Source organism: Vanessa tameamea, chromosome 3 (assembly GCF_037043105.1).
Source record: "Vanessa tameamea isolate UH-Manoa-2023 chromosome 3, ilVanTame1 primary haplotype, whole genome shotgun sequence".
Classification (NCBI taxonomy): domain Eukaryota; kingdom Metazoa; phylum Arthropoda; class Insecta; order Lepidoptera; family Nymphalidae; genus Vanessa; species Vanessa tameamea.
The window spans coordinates 3917199-3933567 of NC_087311.1; the positions used below are offsets into that span (position 1 = coordinate 3917199).

Here is a 16369-nt window from a genome sequence, read left to right on the forward strand (position 1 = left end):
CCTTAGTATGGAAGTCCGTCATTTTGAAGTTAGAAGCTCGAAATTTTATTTTTGGGCAACCGAATAAAAATGACTTGATTCGAATTTAAGCGTTTCTTGATTTTCTACCTCTGAGGGGGTGAAATAAGAGAAGACCTAAAGCCATGACTAGGAATTCAAATAAGCCATAAGGACTAGTGATGGCGGTTTTAGGGACATCATTTTTAATGGCAGGAATGTGACTGTAGGCCTTCATCAGATCAATAGTAGAGTCTTCTCTACGATTGATAACGACACAACCAGAAATGGAATGGGTGAAGTCGTGGATGTGCCTAATAGAATAACAGTCTGGGATAGTCCGTGAATTAAGCATTAGGTAATCGCCACACGGCCACCAACCGTCATCATACTAAGGCCCAGATGTAAAGAACAGGACTAGGGGCTTTCAGAAGGACGCGCAGTGCAGTCGCTGATCATCAGCTCAAATTCTTGGCGAGCAATTTTCAATTAATTCAGGGCCAGTCTGCGGGGTGTACTTGAGACAGAAGGGCTAGGTGTGGTCTTTATATTATGTACCGTGTTGTGCGTGTCGTCTGTTATAACCTTTACAAAACAAATATTAGAATATGCACTGGAAAACAAAGTTGTGCTATTGTCTTGTAGGCGTTGATTCTGGATATCTACAATTAAATTATACTAAGGAAATCAACGCCTATTATTGGCTTAGTAACCTTAGTCACAATGAATCACTTAGTGAAATTACGTCGTAAACCAAGATTTAAATCGAGTTCGATAGAACCGTATGTGTTCGTTGGACATGGACACGTATTCGTGCTGCGGTCGATGATCTTCATCAGGCCTCGTCTCTTCAGGCGTCCCTTGTAAATTGGACAATGGTTCGTCGCCACTACTGACTGCCCGTGGAGTTATTCAACTTCTTGAAGTCATAAGGTTTTAAGCAATGTTGATCGCGTGATCTTAATTTGTTATGGACTTGAATGAATTGGACCGACTCCGTTGTCGCGTTGTTGAACGTCGCCTTCGAATATATACATTTTTGTGTTTCTTAAATATATACATTCATGTCCTTTCTCTGTACCAAATTTAATTGAAATTGCTTCAGTAGTTTAATATTAAATAATATTAGTAAGGATAATAAGGATTAACGAAAAGCAACATGCCAAAGTTTCTTAAATTTTTAATTATCTGATGTTGTCTTTGTTTACTGAGTTTTTGAAGATATATCGCCGCAAATGTAACAAAACTAATAAGAATATTTTTTACACTTTCTTGGCATCATTTAAACGTTGTTTATTATTTAGTAAGCTCTTCAAATAGTAAATACTGTAAATGCGAAAAAATTTTTTAAAAACGGTCAAAGGATGTAAGTGCTGTAAAACAAAAACGTGACCCGATTAAATAAAAATAAGAGGTGTGCCCTGGGAAGTTGGAAGGAAGTTGCTTTAGCTATATTGTATATATTATTGTATACGAACTGCTAAAATGAAGTTCGCTTATTATTATATGAGTTGTTTCAGCCTTTTGTGTATTACCCGTATCAAACGGACAAGCTGCTGTCAGAACTTTAATAAATTAAGCAAATTCACGAATTGTACATATTTGTCACCTAATCCTGCTATGTTTCTTCGTTTTTCTACTGGTAATGAAATTGATGTTTTTTGTTTATTCAAAATGAAATCCAACAATTACAACTTAGTTGAGGTTCCACGTAACTTGTCTAAAGCAATCTACGTATACACAATGTGTCATCTTAATATATTACAGAAGTATATATATATCTGTCTTTATCACTACTTCTATCATAAACTTAGCATATATTCTTGGCTACGATGAAAATTCAGAAATAAATAATATCTGTAAATTTAAAGGCGGCCTGATGGTTTAAGGCATTCTACTTTTAGATTATTTACAGAAATGCACTTTTACTGATTCATCTTGCAACTTTTTTTTGATCTTCCCTTTTCAAATGACTTTTTGGTATAAATTTAGTAAACGATTTTAAATTTAAAATAAACCATCTTTGACCATTTTGATTCTATGTTTTATTGATCAACGTGGTTAAAACTACAAGAAAAAGGCGAAACTTATGTTTCGCGTCAAAGAACAGGTATTGAGATGCCGTGATTGATTGTAACTTTTAACCAACAATTATGAAACAATTGTAAACGACCAGCATGTTGACCATCTCTTTATACCGGTGCGACCGATTAGTGCGTTTCTTGTTCCAGTGGTTGGGGTTTGGAGGCAGCGCTGAGCCCGTGAAGAGTGTTCGAAGTATCATTGCCGTCGTCGGTTCTCGCATTTTTGATCCTGTGATTTTACCAGAATTTTACCAGATGATCACGAGAATCCTTAGGTAGGTCTATACTTGATATAGGACACCTTTGAGCCATGGTGAATATGTTCACCTTATTGAGGTACTTCGTCAAAAGCATCTCCTAACGCTTGCAAATACTCAAGCGTCAAGATTTGATGATTCTCCAGGTGTTTTGACTTTTGAGATGGGTAGGTGGAGAAATATATTTGATCTTTTATACGAAACTTCTGTTTCTACCCCTGGAGATTCAGAACGTGGCCGAATGTGCTCAGTTCCTGCAGGCAAATTAGCATCTGCAGCAAGTTCGGTATTGAATAAACATGCTATCTAATTTTGACTCTCGGCTAATATTCAATAACGCCTTTCTTTGTTTAATTCTCGGTTAAACTCAGGATGAAAATTTATCATCATGACTCTCACGATTATATTAAATATTGCAGACAAAATGTAGTATTTAGCCGAAATATCGTCAGATGAATTAGATTAAATAATTTTACGATGTTAATTATGTCGATTACTTTTTTCTTCTAGTTTCTTAATTTTTTCTTTATAATTATTAATTTTATCAAAACTTTTATTTTATCGCTTCGATATTTATTTATTTTTGTAGTGAAAAATCTCTTGAAATTTGAAGAGCGCGTGCGATCTTAACCTTGCAAGAAAAACCGAGCGCAGGAACAATGAAAGAAATAATTTAGGTACATATACGAGTACATATACCTTACTTGATATACATATGTATACCTACCAAATTACTTCTTGTTTTGAACCACAGTAAATAAAATACTCTTAAATACGCGAAGTTACTGAAGAATGAAATAACGAAATATAATATGTATTAAATAACAGATACAATGAAATAAATTAACAAAGTTTGATAATGGTAAATAACAAGAAAAAAAACCCGTGTAAATTAAATAATTTTATAAAACCGTAGATATATTTATAATAAAAAGAGACAAAGTGTAAGAGAAAGAGTGAGAAAGCCTGGAGGTGGTATAATGCTATTTTCATACGTGACGATGGTTAGGACAGGTAGGTAATTAAAAAATTAGGAAGCACCTTTCTTCTAACAGTCTTGTTGACCAGTGTAATTATTCGATACAACGTGCACGCCGTAAATTGTAGGCTGATGGAATTAGACCAGTAACCTTAACGGGAGTGTCAATAAATTAGTTTTTAACAAAGATTGATCTCAATATTATGAATTTGCTCGATCGAAATAAATCGTTTACTAATTTATTGCGTCGCTTTTTAGTTTTTTAACTCATGAAAGATAGCTTTCTAGTCTGCACAAAACTTAACCTTTGATATTTAATTTTTAATAAAGATAATGAGAAAAGTTCGAGGGGTTAAACTTGGTGTTTAATTTAACTAATGACTGTTTAACGGTTCAAAACTTTTTTCAACAATCTATTTTGAAAAATATTGAGATTTTCCCGTTTTCTTGTTTTATTCATTTTAAAAGTTAAAAGAGAAGACGAAAGCAAGAATCGCTAATCGACTTTCTTAATAGGCCTGTTGTTTCTCGTTTCAACTTTTAAACTAGATTTATGTTGATGTTAATTGCTCTTAAGGTACTTAATGATATTATATTTATTATTATATCTTATATAAAAATTTACTATTATGTCTATTGCATATCTTAAACTACAATATATTATTATATACACGTGTTAGATTTAAGTGATATATTTGAGCTTATAAAAAATATAATATACAGATAAATAAATATATTTTAAAGTTAAGTATTTAAAAATTATGTATATAAAAACTAGCCTGGAAGTGATTTTTTCATTTCTAAGGTATGCATTCATGCAGTAAATTCTCCTTGAATGTATTTAGTTTTAATATAGTTCTTAAAATGTCCAAAATACTAATATGTGAATAAATTATACGACTTTTTACCGTAGTAATATTTATCAGACTAATATTATAAATGCTAATTAAATCAGTATGTCTATTTGTTACTTAATTATGGCTAAACATTAGAGATGTTACTGATTTTATAAACATAAAATAAAACATGAAGTGTTAGATTGAAGTGATTTGCTACAAAAGCTTCAAGTTAATGCTTCTTTTCGCATGATAATGAACGCATATTATAACCTAATTAGCATTTCTAGATTACTCTAGGAATAAAAATGTTTTGATATTCATCATTACAACTTGTCCAAATCAGATTTTCTCAATAGTACATGCGTAATAATGCAACTTGTACACCTTACATTGATTAATTTTAAAAAGGTATACTTCGTGTAAATCTCTCGTATGAGACTCATAAATTTAATAAAAATAAACCGCTCAAATTGATATTTGATAAAGGATATAGTTTGAGCTTTTTTTTTCTTTTTTTTTTATGTCATAGGTGGCAAACGAGCAGGAGGCTCACCTGATGGAAAGTGACTACCACCGCCCATGGACATCTGCAACACCGGGGGGCTTGCAGGTGCGTTGCCGGCCTTTCAGGAAAGAGTACGCTCTTTTCTTGAGCTAGGGATCGACATAAAACAAACATGGATTTCGTGGGATTTTTAGCCAGCAATGCGCCCCTAACCTTGGAACTAAGATAGGATATCCCTTATGCCTGTAGTTATACTGGAACACAACAATACTGGGTATTGCTCTTTGGCAGAATACTATGTACGAGGTGGTACCTACTTGGGCGGGCTTGTACATAACCTTATCAGACAGTTAGTATAAAATAGTATTATCATCTTGCCAGTTTTATGTCACACTGCTTTGATGGTGTAATCGACTTTACACCAAACTATCGATTATTAAAGTTTTAATTTAATTAGATTGACAAAAAAAAAGATCGCTGAGTTTCTTTTGCCGGTTCTTCTCAGGTCAGGGTGTTTCCTTTTCCGAACCGGTGCTAGTGTTTAATTTGACTATCAATAAGTAAGTATAATGCTTCGATATTGAATAAAGGAATTTGTGTTTGAGTTTTAAATGTTTTCTTGGTAGTAGGGCTTTATGCAAGCCCGCTTGGGTAGGGCCACTGCCCACTCATTAGATATACTGTCGCCAAGCAGCAATACTTGGTATTGTTGTGTACCGGTTTGAAGGGTGAGTGAGCCAGTGTAACTGTAAGCACCAGGGACATAACATCTTAGGTCCCAAGGTTGGTGGCACATTAGCGAATTAAGGCATGGTTAATATTTCTAACAGAGCCAATGTGTATGGGCGGTGGAGATCACTTAACATCGTATGGCTCATTTGCCGGTCCGCCTACCTAAATAAACAAAACTGTTTTCTAATATGTATCTTTTTATTATTTTTGTTTATCATAAGTAATAATAAAAATATTCGATTTTGCTCTTTTTGAAATGATATTTAATATTAAGTTTTCCATTTACTTTGGGAGTCTACTTTATGTTTTGCGGTTTGATAGAGTTCTGATCAAAAGTTTACAAAATTTAAATATGGAATTTATAGCAAATATTTCTAGTTTTTAAAGAACGGAACAAATTATAAATATATTGTAAAAAAATGCATAAATATACTCTCAATATGATCATTGTAAAATAAAATTCCACACTTTTTATTATATACTAGTTGTACCCCGACTTCGTGCGCGTTTGAATTTAACAAAAAATATATTGTTGTAGCCTAAGTTACTCCTTATCACATCAGCTTTCTGTCAGTGAAAGTAGCGTCAAAATCGGTCCAGCTGTTCCAGAGATTAGCGGGAACAAACAGACAGACAGACATTAATTTTAAAAAATGTTCTTTTGCTACATTTAGTGCATATATGTTTTTAGTAAAAAGCGGTTATTTTAATATTACAAACAGACACTCCAATTTTATTATATGTATAGATGTATCCTTGCGTCAAGTGGTAAGAAACGTGCCTATTTAATTATTTATTTTTAACAAACAGTTTAAAAATTTAATAATAGGCAAAGTTAAAAAAATCTGAAGAAATGTTTTATAGAAACGAATAACGTGCTCCAGAAACGTTTTATTGAGTTTGCAAAGTTGGAAAGTTGGCGTTATAAGTTTATCCTTACATCTCGAGTGACTATCGAAATTATCAATATTACAGTCGCAAGCGACGACTAGCTTACAACTAGTTGTCGCCCGCAACTTTGCTCGCGTTTCAAGCTTTGGTCCGGTGTACTTTCTTGGAGTTCAAGCTTGCTTCATATCAAATGTCATTAAATTCGGTTCAGTGGTCTGGCCGTGAAAGAGCAACAGACAGACATACAGAGTTACTTTCGCATTTTTAAAAATGGTATAGATGTAATGTTGCTATGACGTAGGTAACTGTAAGTGTTACCATTTTATTAAAAATATCCCGAAGTAAGTCTCGCTCTCCGAGATTATAAATAGTCTGGACAGCATATTAGGATGCAATTTGCAACGTGTGGTTGCCATTAATTAGTTAGTTATATATGTTTACGTTAATGCAAATGAAACCAATACATAGTAATATACATAAATATATGTCTGTTGCTGTTTAATATAATAACATTTTAGAATACTTCAGATGGCTCAATATCAAAAACCAAATATACTTAATACAAGAAGACTTTTACAGGCACTTTTGAATCATCATTTCACAAAACGTTAACGTTTTAAATGTTAAAAGTAAAGATACCACTGGTTTGGAATGCAGATTCTTCCGAGAACCGGTAAGAAACTCATTAATTACTCTTCAACATTTGAATTATAAAGTTATGTTAGTTAAATAAAGTTATATATCCTTCCTCAAACTCAAGAAGTATTAGGTCCACGCATAAGGTGTTGAACAATATTATTTATTAATGTTTTAGAAACAAATGATTTGAATTTATGCATCGGCAAAGTTAATAATATCTGTGGAATTTTAATACAGAAACGAATACCTCGCCCTTTTGCAATTCAATTAAGAAGGATTTATTGACTTTGCGGAGTTGGAAACTTGGCGTTATAAGTTTATACTTACTTATTTATCATCACTGATTCTATCTAAGTCATGTTATTGTGAACTTACATAACAGTGTTGTAAATATATCGTAACGCAAGTACTAGATCATTATCTCCATTTCCTTTTGATTTACTGGTGTTTTTAAATTCAAAAATTTTCTTCATACTACTTGAAGTAGTTTGGCTGTAGTTCAAATGTGCTCAGCTACGAATACCTCAAAACTTATTTAATACGTTTGATGCCGTACCATTAGATCAAGACACTTTTATTCTCAATTAAGTGACATTCTACATTTCTGTCGCAAATATCCATTTTTATTATTTTTTAAGATATCTAAATATTGACTGACCTTTAAAACGCATCACATAAACAATTCAACGCAGTGCGGCGCGGCAGATGTGTAACATCAAAATTGATGGTAATTCGAAGAATGTGTAAAGAAAAATATAAGGATGAATGAATATATACATCTTTACTGTTATAATTATGTATAGCAACAAGAAAGTAGAGAGCGGCGGAGAGAACTTCCTGTGGTTCGTCACGGCATACGAGTCGTCTTTACCCCCACGGCGCGCCAAAAGCTTATTACATGTGAATTAAAAAATATAGATCAGACAAAATGTGAGTAAATTTGAAAGCAGAAATATTTTATAGTTTATACTAAATTGCCGAAAACTCTAACAATTATATAATACTGAAAACTCAATAAAATACTCTCTCGTCATAAATATTACATGTAATTTTTCTCCCGCTTAATATAAATTTATTTTTATATACAAATCATGTTTTTAGAAAGTATTAATATAATTTGTGCTACAAAGCTTATTGCTATACGAGATTTGTTCCAGCCAACATAGATTGTAAGTTGAGTATCAGTAAGTTGAGTATCTAAAGAGGTGTATACGAGGTAAGTGACGAGTAACTGAGCCTGAAGAGTGATCGGGCCTATTATTACTGTCAGAAATATTTGAACTACTTCTTACACTATCTGCGGGATCCTACCTATTATCAAGACGTTACTTATGCCCTTTTGTTTGTAATTACATCGTCTCATTTATCTTTAAAAAGAAACAGAAATAAATAATAATCTGTAAACGATGGCTGGTAAAAGTTCTCTTATCAAAAAATAGATAGATATCCTTACAGGCTTTGGTTCCAGGTTATGTAATCTTAAAATTATATACTCGTTCATATAATAGTATTTATTTATTCGCCAATTTTATTTGTCCTAATAATACTTATTAATTCGTTTGAGATAAGGAAGAGTTGGACTGCTTAGATGGCACGTCACCCTATCCTCTTTACAATAATAATTCATGTTTGTTTTCTAATATTTAAAATAAATTCCAAATTATCAAATCTCTTACACTGTAATACCGATCACAGATCAGTTACTCTGACACCCAAGAGCTATGCACCTAAGAGCTAGTACTTTGTATTACGTACATCTAACGGTTATAATCCTCGTTCCAATTGTTGTATTACGATAATAATCTTAGATTTCATGGTAGGCGATAATTAGTAGTGTATGAAATGCCTTACATTAATTAATCCCAGTATTGACTTTAGATATTTTAAGGAGTAGATGATCTGTTGTTATTATATGACTCAAATCCCGATCTGCTGAGTTATTCTAAATAAAGAGTTTTATTACAACATATAAATTTATCTTACACTACACACGTCTTTAACGATAAAATGAATGCGTGTAATATCTAATAACAAAAACGCTTTGAATATTACAGTTTAATATATATATATATATATATGAATAATGAATATATATGAAGATATTAAATGCGATTGAAATTACAAATGAAATGAATTCATTAACCAGCTTCCAAGTGACGCGAATTTTGCATATCCAAGGCTAGGTTATAAAGAATTTATTTTATATAGCAGGTAGCAGACTTTTGCTGCGGAAGGAATTTCAATTATTTCATAAAGGAAATTTATTGTAATTAAATAATATAATATTTTATCAAAAGACATAATTTTGAAATTCTTTAATGCTTTTATGATATTAAATAGCACATTTTGTTTGAATATCATGCTTTATCTTACTCTTTGCACAATATCTATATATTATTATGTACATAGATGTATTAACAATATCATTAAGAATTCAAGGACAACATATTTTAAACTCCCAGAAGTATCATATGTAACGTGAAAGGTATTCAGTTCTGTTTAAATATGTACGGCTTTACTTGATTCGTTTTAACAATGCTGTGCCCTTTTCTTGCGAATGTCAAATCAATGATGACAGAAAGAGACAGTTTCATTGAACATTCGTTAAACAATAGTCCAATAATAATTATTGTATATGCAATAGCACCACCTGCTCTGTACAATAGGATTGACAATATCCTCTTAAGCTGAACTAAATCAGCGAATTGTGTAGCGCTATCAGATAGACGGATTTACAGCCCCGACTGGCAACGACAAAGGATCTCGGGATTCCTTAATAGCCTTCGTCCAGTCTTTGAAGGCTTTTGATCCTTACGATTGCCGACGTCTTTTTTCTGCGGAATTGTTAAACGCCTAATAAGATACCAGTGAGATTGAAAATATGCTGTAAATAATATTTGTGCAGGAAATCGAACCTATGTAAATATATTTTTTTGTATATCTGCCTCGCAATTTATATTCCATATAGACTTTGGTCTTGACGATCCCCAGAGAATCTTTCCAATTCCAGGGATAAAAAGTATACAGTATGTTGATTTAGGTTACTAGCTTGCCGTGATTGAGTTTGCTGAGTTTTCATGAAACTATCAAATACTTTTCGATCGCAAAAAGAGAATATAAAAAAACTATTTTGAAATTCAAATATTCGTTACAGAAAATGTAATACTTAGCTGACTTAATAATTATTTTTATATTATTGTATACAGATAGATACCTCGAATATAGCTTAAACTATCAGGACATGCTCCTTTTTATAGGAATGAATACTTAATTTTTTTAATCATAATCATTACTGTGAGATATCTAAAAAAGATAGATAAATAATTTTATAAAGATATTTTGGAGTCACATCTATTGTGTGAGATACAAATCTATTGTCTATATACTTTTCGTAGCGTATGCTTCTTGGACTTCTTCAAATCTCTCCAACAAGGTCAGAATATTAAAATATAATTCAAAAAATATGCAACATAATAACATTCCGTATAATACGTCGCTTGTTTGATCTAAAACTGTAGGCTAGAATAATAGTAATTTTAGTGTGAAATAATAAAAAACCTCATTCATTTTTAATATTAACTAGCGACCATCTTCTTTTCATTTCATGAAATGAAAAGTGGAAACTGAGTTTAGAAAGAAAATACTAACTTGTGTATTTATTTTATAACGTTTATTTTTTAATCTTTATCAGTATGTTATCCATGGAAATTAAAAATAATATCAAAATTGTAATTTTAGTGTGAAATATATATCAAAATTTATCTATGGTTTATAGATTCAAATTTGGATAATTTTAACTGCCAAAGGCCCAATTTCATTATTACAGTCAATTATCTGACCGTTTCTAAGCGAAGGTTTTTTTAATTTACCTTATTAAAATAAAAATAAAATATATTTATCTGCACAAGGATTATTTAATAATTTACTCAGTAGGGCTTTGTGCAAGACACCACGCGCTCATCACATTTTCTACTGCCAAACAGCAATACATAGTATTGTTATGTTCCGGTTTGAAGGGTGAGTGAGCCTGTGTAACTACAGGTACAAGGGACATAATATTTTGGTGCCCCACGTTGCTTGTGTATTTTTCTCTATAAGCAATGATTAATATTTCTTACGGCGCTAATGTACATGGGCGATGGACATCACTTATCATCAGGTGGTCCATTTGCTCGTCTGTCTGCTCCTGAACTACTTCTGCTATATCAGTCATTCCCTAGAAAGACTGGCAAACTATGCAGTGTTTATTAAAGCGGTCAGGAGTGCTTGGGAAAACAAGTGTAATCTCTTTTCTCTAATGTACATAAACCGATGGAAGGGAATTAAAACATTACTTAAAATAGTTGAAGTGCAGAAACATTGGCTTTGCGGTCTTTCCAGATGTAAACACTGTCAGCTGTCAACAGAGTCGGGACCTCGGACCGATAAAGAGTTAAACTTTTTAATTTTCGTGACACAAATCTAATAACAATGTTATTGACCCAAACCGGGATTTCCCAGAACCTCGGGCTCGGATTAAAAAGTTTTTGTTTAACTTGCAATGTGTGTTAGTTTATTCGGATCAAACATCGCAAACTGAATTTGAACTACTTCATCTGATGATATTGAATTATGATTATAGACTTGGACCCAGTGCAGTGCCTACTCAAGATTAGATCCAGACGAAAAAAGTCTCCTACCTCGAACAGCTTAACACAAACTTTTAAACATTAAATATTATAGTTTTTGTATATTAATTTATTTTATATATTAGCTTTTAGACCAGTAGTTGTTATTTAGTTTTATTAAAAAAGCAAATCTTCATATATTTAAGTGCAAATCAAAACATAAATAGTCAATCAATAATCATTATCATAATATAAAACATCAAGAAAATAAACTATTTGTAAATTAATCAAATATCCATTGAATGCGTTATGTAATGTACCTACGGACTAAGAGTATTTTCAGGAAGAATAATAGGCTTTTTGTTTAAGCCGTGAAGCCTTCGAGTCGATCAAGTGTAAAACTAATCGACGCCAATATAATCCATACTATCCATACTAATATTAAAAATGGGAAAGTAACTCTGTCTGTCTGTCTGTCTCGCTTTCACGCCAAAACTACTGGACCGATTTAAATGAAATTTGGTACACATATAGTTTAAAGCCTGAGAAAGGACATACGTTACTTTTTATTTGGAAAAAAGTGCTGTAAAGGGTTGAAAAGGGGGATGAAAGGTTGTATAGAAGTCCGTCATTTTTTAAGATAGAATCATTAAACTTTATTTTTAGGATACTAATCAAAAATGAGTATATACGTATTTAAGCGTTTCTAGATAATCTACCCCTAAGGGGGTGAAATAAGGGTTGAAAGTTTTTATGGAAGTCGTCATTTTTTAATCTTAACATATGAACTTTATTTTTGTGTTACTGATTAAAAATGTGTAAATATGTATTTAAGCGTTTCTTGATATTCTACTTCTAAGGGGTTTAATAGGGGTTCACATTTCTTTTAGTTGGGTTAGTCTGGAAGTCCGTCATTTTTGAAGTTAGAAGCATGAATCTTTATTTATGGGCTACTGATTAAAAATGAGTACATATTTTTTTAAGCGTTTCTTGATATTCTACCTATGAAGGGGTGAAATAAGGGATGAAAGTTTTTATGGAAGTCCGTCATTTTTGAAGTTAGAAACATCAAATTTTATTTTGGTGCTACTGATTAAAAATGAACAGATACGTATTTAAGTGTTTCTTGAATTTTTACGCCTAAAGGGAAAACGTAGGGTTTGACATTTTGTATACAGGTTAGCCTGGAAGTCCGTCATTTTGAAGTTAGAAGCTAGAAATTTTATTTTTGGGCTACCGATTAAAAATCAGTTGATTCACATTTAAGCGTTTCTGAATATTCTACCCTAAGGGCTGAAATACACACCAATGTGGTATACAAAGAGGTCTTATATTGACGTAATATTTTAAGTTAATTTGTAAATATATTCTTATACTACGCGAGCAAAGCCGCGGGTAACAAGTAGTGATTCATACACGCTTGCCTATTATGTAAAAGAAAATCGATTTCCAGTTACCTCTTCCATGTTTTCAGGAGTAGGGTCAAAGAAAACTGCGTTATTAACATTCAATAATAATTTATTATGGTTAAAGTCACACGTTTTACCGTGAGATTAAAATTTTATATTTACAACTTAATTTTAAGAAACTGTTTTACAATATTTTAATAAAGTTTATTTATAGCGTAACATAACATGATACATTAATCTGCGTTTCTAATAACGGAAAATTGGCATTTTTGAGTTTACAACACGAGTTGATAACAAAAGATTCTAAACTATATAAAAAAACAATAAACGTTTTAAATTATTTGATGGCTTTTGAAGTATGCTAAAAGTTTCAAAGATATTAATTGCACACTTCAGTAATCACGCCTCCTTGTAATAAAATATATCTTTCATAACAAAATAAAGCTGAAGTTTACAATATTACATTGTCATGTCACGATACTATAGTCTAATTTATATACACAAATATAACTTCAACTAACTTTGTATTTACATATAATATAAATAACAAGCATCATATCAGTATCATGTACTGACTCACTTTACGTCCTTGTGATATTTTGATTCGCTTTAAAATTTTACTACAGTTATTCATTTGAACATTTTTCTGCTATGTACCATATTTACATTTTGATATATTACAATTTATCTTAAATAAAATTATGTATTTTTTAATATAATTAAATCATTTAAAATAAAATATATGTTTTATTATAAAATAGAACAATACACTTTTTTATAGAAATTTATATTAACGGGATATTTGTATTTAAATTAGTAATTATATTCATTCGAATATTGCATAAATATAGTATAACAATCATTTGTACGATTTAATTTGTCAATATCAGAAGTCCGGATATAACACATAATTACGAGCAAAATTCACACTAACTGTAAGAACTCATTTGTGTCATAGTGAGTGCAAACTCGCGTCAGTGTCGCTTTCCGCCCCGCCGAGAAGGAGACTTGTTTCACAGGGAAGGGGGCGGCTAGGCGAGTCTATTCGGACGTCTGGTTGACGCATTAGTCACAGCTCGATAGCCGCGGAACCTTTCCACGTGATACCGGCTCTTAGGAGATGATATAATCGCAACACGCACCATATACATAGACACTGAAAAAAACGTATGAATTAAATTCACAAGTCGTAACATGTAATAGGAACAACTATAACTACTAACATATTTTTAAACCATTTTTTTCTTGAGCGAGAATCGAAACCGTGACCTCGAGCGCAGCTTTATAAGGTAATCAAAATATTCTTATTCAAATAGCCAACCTCTTCAGAACTCATTCCGTAGATTCTACCGAGAAGACCCGGTTAGTCACTCAGCAGTAACTGTTATATAAATGAAATAGATACGAATTTCTTTACATATATGTCACTTTAGTTGGTTGCGGCAAAGCAAGCTCATCTCGCTAGCTGCAACCCACTCATCAAATATTTTACTGTCAAACGGCAACACTTAGTATTGTTTTGTTCCGGTTTGAAGGGAAATGTAACTAAAGACTCAAGGGACATATTTCAATCAAAAGAAGATATACATATTCGCACATACGTTGTGTGTATCTGAGTACAATTTTTTCAATCGTGTATTCTGCTCGAACGACACGATCAGAAAATTAAAATAGATATTAGTATGTTTAAAGTACGTAAGTATTGAAATATATTATTTATTGAGATCCGATGAATCTAAAATTTAAATGTAACTTTCATTTTGTAGACTTTCTGGTGTATGAAATGAAGGAATCTTCATTTCCATTTTATATAAAACTTTTTTAAGATTTTTAATTTAAACATTCAAATATTTGTTCAAATAAAATCGCTGAAGTTTATAAATATTATTGCGAAGGTAAGGAATAATCTTTCGTTGAAACGAAGATCCGACTAAATAGTATACTTACATTCAGAAGAATTCTCGGTATTAAGAATGATATTTCCGCTTTGCACATCGCGTCGAATTGCTGTAACAATAGATTCATATTGAGTATCTATAGTAATAATAATTTCAAAAAGCGTTTTAAATTATAAGAAATAATAATTGAATTTGGGTATAAGCAGGTTTGAAGTACCAATAAATAAATCTGGAGCATAGTATTGAAGTATATACGTAGTATACGTGTCACGCAGAACAAAGGAAGTAGAGAACGAGGTCGGAGAGAGAGCACGACGTTATATGAGAGCCAATGGGCGTGCATCAATATAAAGGAAGTATAAAATTGGTAAAGGTAAACATTTAAAAACTTAATACTAGGACGGACATAGCGCCTATAACAATATGTAGACTACAATCTTCCTCAATAAATAGTCTATTTAATGCATAAGAAAAATTCGATTTTTCGAAATAGGTCTGGTAGTTCCTTTATGATATTAACAAAGCTTAATCAATGCATCTTCTGACATGTTAGCTGCTATAAATATATTTATGACCACCAAAAATCCCTGATCTTTATTTCGTAATACGAAGGGTGGAAATATACGGAAACTGTTTCCTTTTAGATAACAATGAATCATTATTGTATCATAGAGTATATTCTTACAGACAATATAATTATTACATTATATCTATATATAAAAAAGTCAGAATACGCATGTTTGTGCGCGTAAAACTCAATAAGTATCGGATCGATTGACTATCAATGTTGATACAACGTTGCATTTAAAACAGGCGTGTTTTAATAGTCAAATAAACGAATACATCAAACAAAAAAATTAGAACGATTTTTATTATTTCAAACAGTAAATAGTACGAGAACTTTGATGTATGCTAGAATTCCAACTGTTACATTTTGAATAAAATTCACGAAATAATTTCATACAATAGAGAGGTCATATACGGCAGCACGTAGAACGGCGTGTAGTTTATGTTATATAATATTTAATGGTGTGTTAGCTTGATATTTAGGGTGTTGCTCGATGAAACTATGTTCGCTAGAATTAAAACTGAAGCCTGAAGTAAACTGAGCCACAGACTTAGCTAAGCGTGGTCGGGCTTAGCTAGTTTTAATATAATAATAAAATTAATAATATTAGATTATTTTTAGATATAAAATCAATAAAATAATATAATTTGACCTATTAAAATAATCATGCATTATAATTATACATATTAGTATAAATTTCTCATAGTATAATATATTTTGGTCATATTTTTTTAAATAAACCAATTTTTCATTTATAACTGTATCCATCGTTACTTATATATTTTAAGAGACATCTTTTGATTATTTATTTCATAGTCTTTTTTTCAAGTACGTCTCAATTAAAGTAATATTGGGCGTGGCTAAATTATGGAAACATCGAAGATCATCTATCCACTGGGCTATCGAAATTCACTCGTCTATGTTTTGGGGTATAATGATGACGATGAAGATGTCGTCATGATTG

At 31.6% G+C, this 16369-nt stretch overlaps 3 protein-coding genes across 3 annotated transcripts in view; all 3 read right to left on the minus strand.

Moving 5' to 3' along the window:
- The window catches only part of LOC113397339 (dehydrodolichyl diphosphate synthase complex subunit DHDDS), a 412132-nt gene that overhangs the window by 125321 nt on the left and 270442 nt on the right, over positions 1-16369 (minus strand). The gene's annotated exons all lie outside the window — the stretch shown is intronic.
- LOC113397343 (mitochondrial import inner membrane translocase subunit Tim8) overlaps positions 1-16369 on the minus strand; it is a 312742-nt gene that overhangs the window by 120333 nt on the left and 176040 nt on the right. The gene's annotated exons all lie outside the window — the stretch shown is intronic.
- The window catches only part of LOC113397174 (uncharacterized), a 43504-nt gene continuing 40502 nt past the window's right edge, over positions 13368-16369 (minus strand). The window contains exons 6-7 of the mRNA XM_026635402.2: positions 14887-14946; positions 13368-14095 (exon numbers count right to left, since the gene is read on the minus strand). Of these exons, the coding sequence (XP_026491187.1) occupies positions 14009-14095; positions 14887-14946 (147 nt within the window). The 3' untranslated portion in view covers positions 13368-14008. The remainder of the gene's footprint in view (positions 14096-14886; positions 14947-16369) is intronic.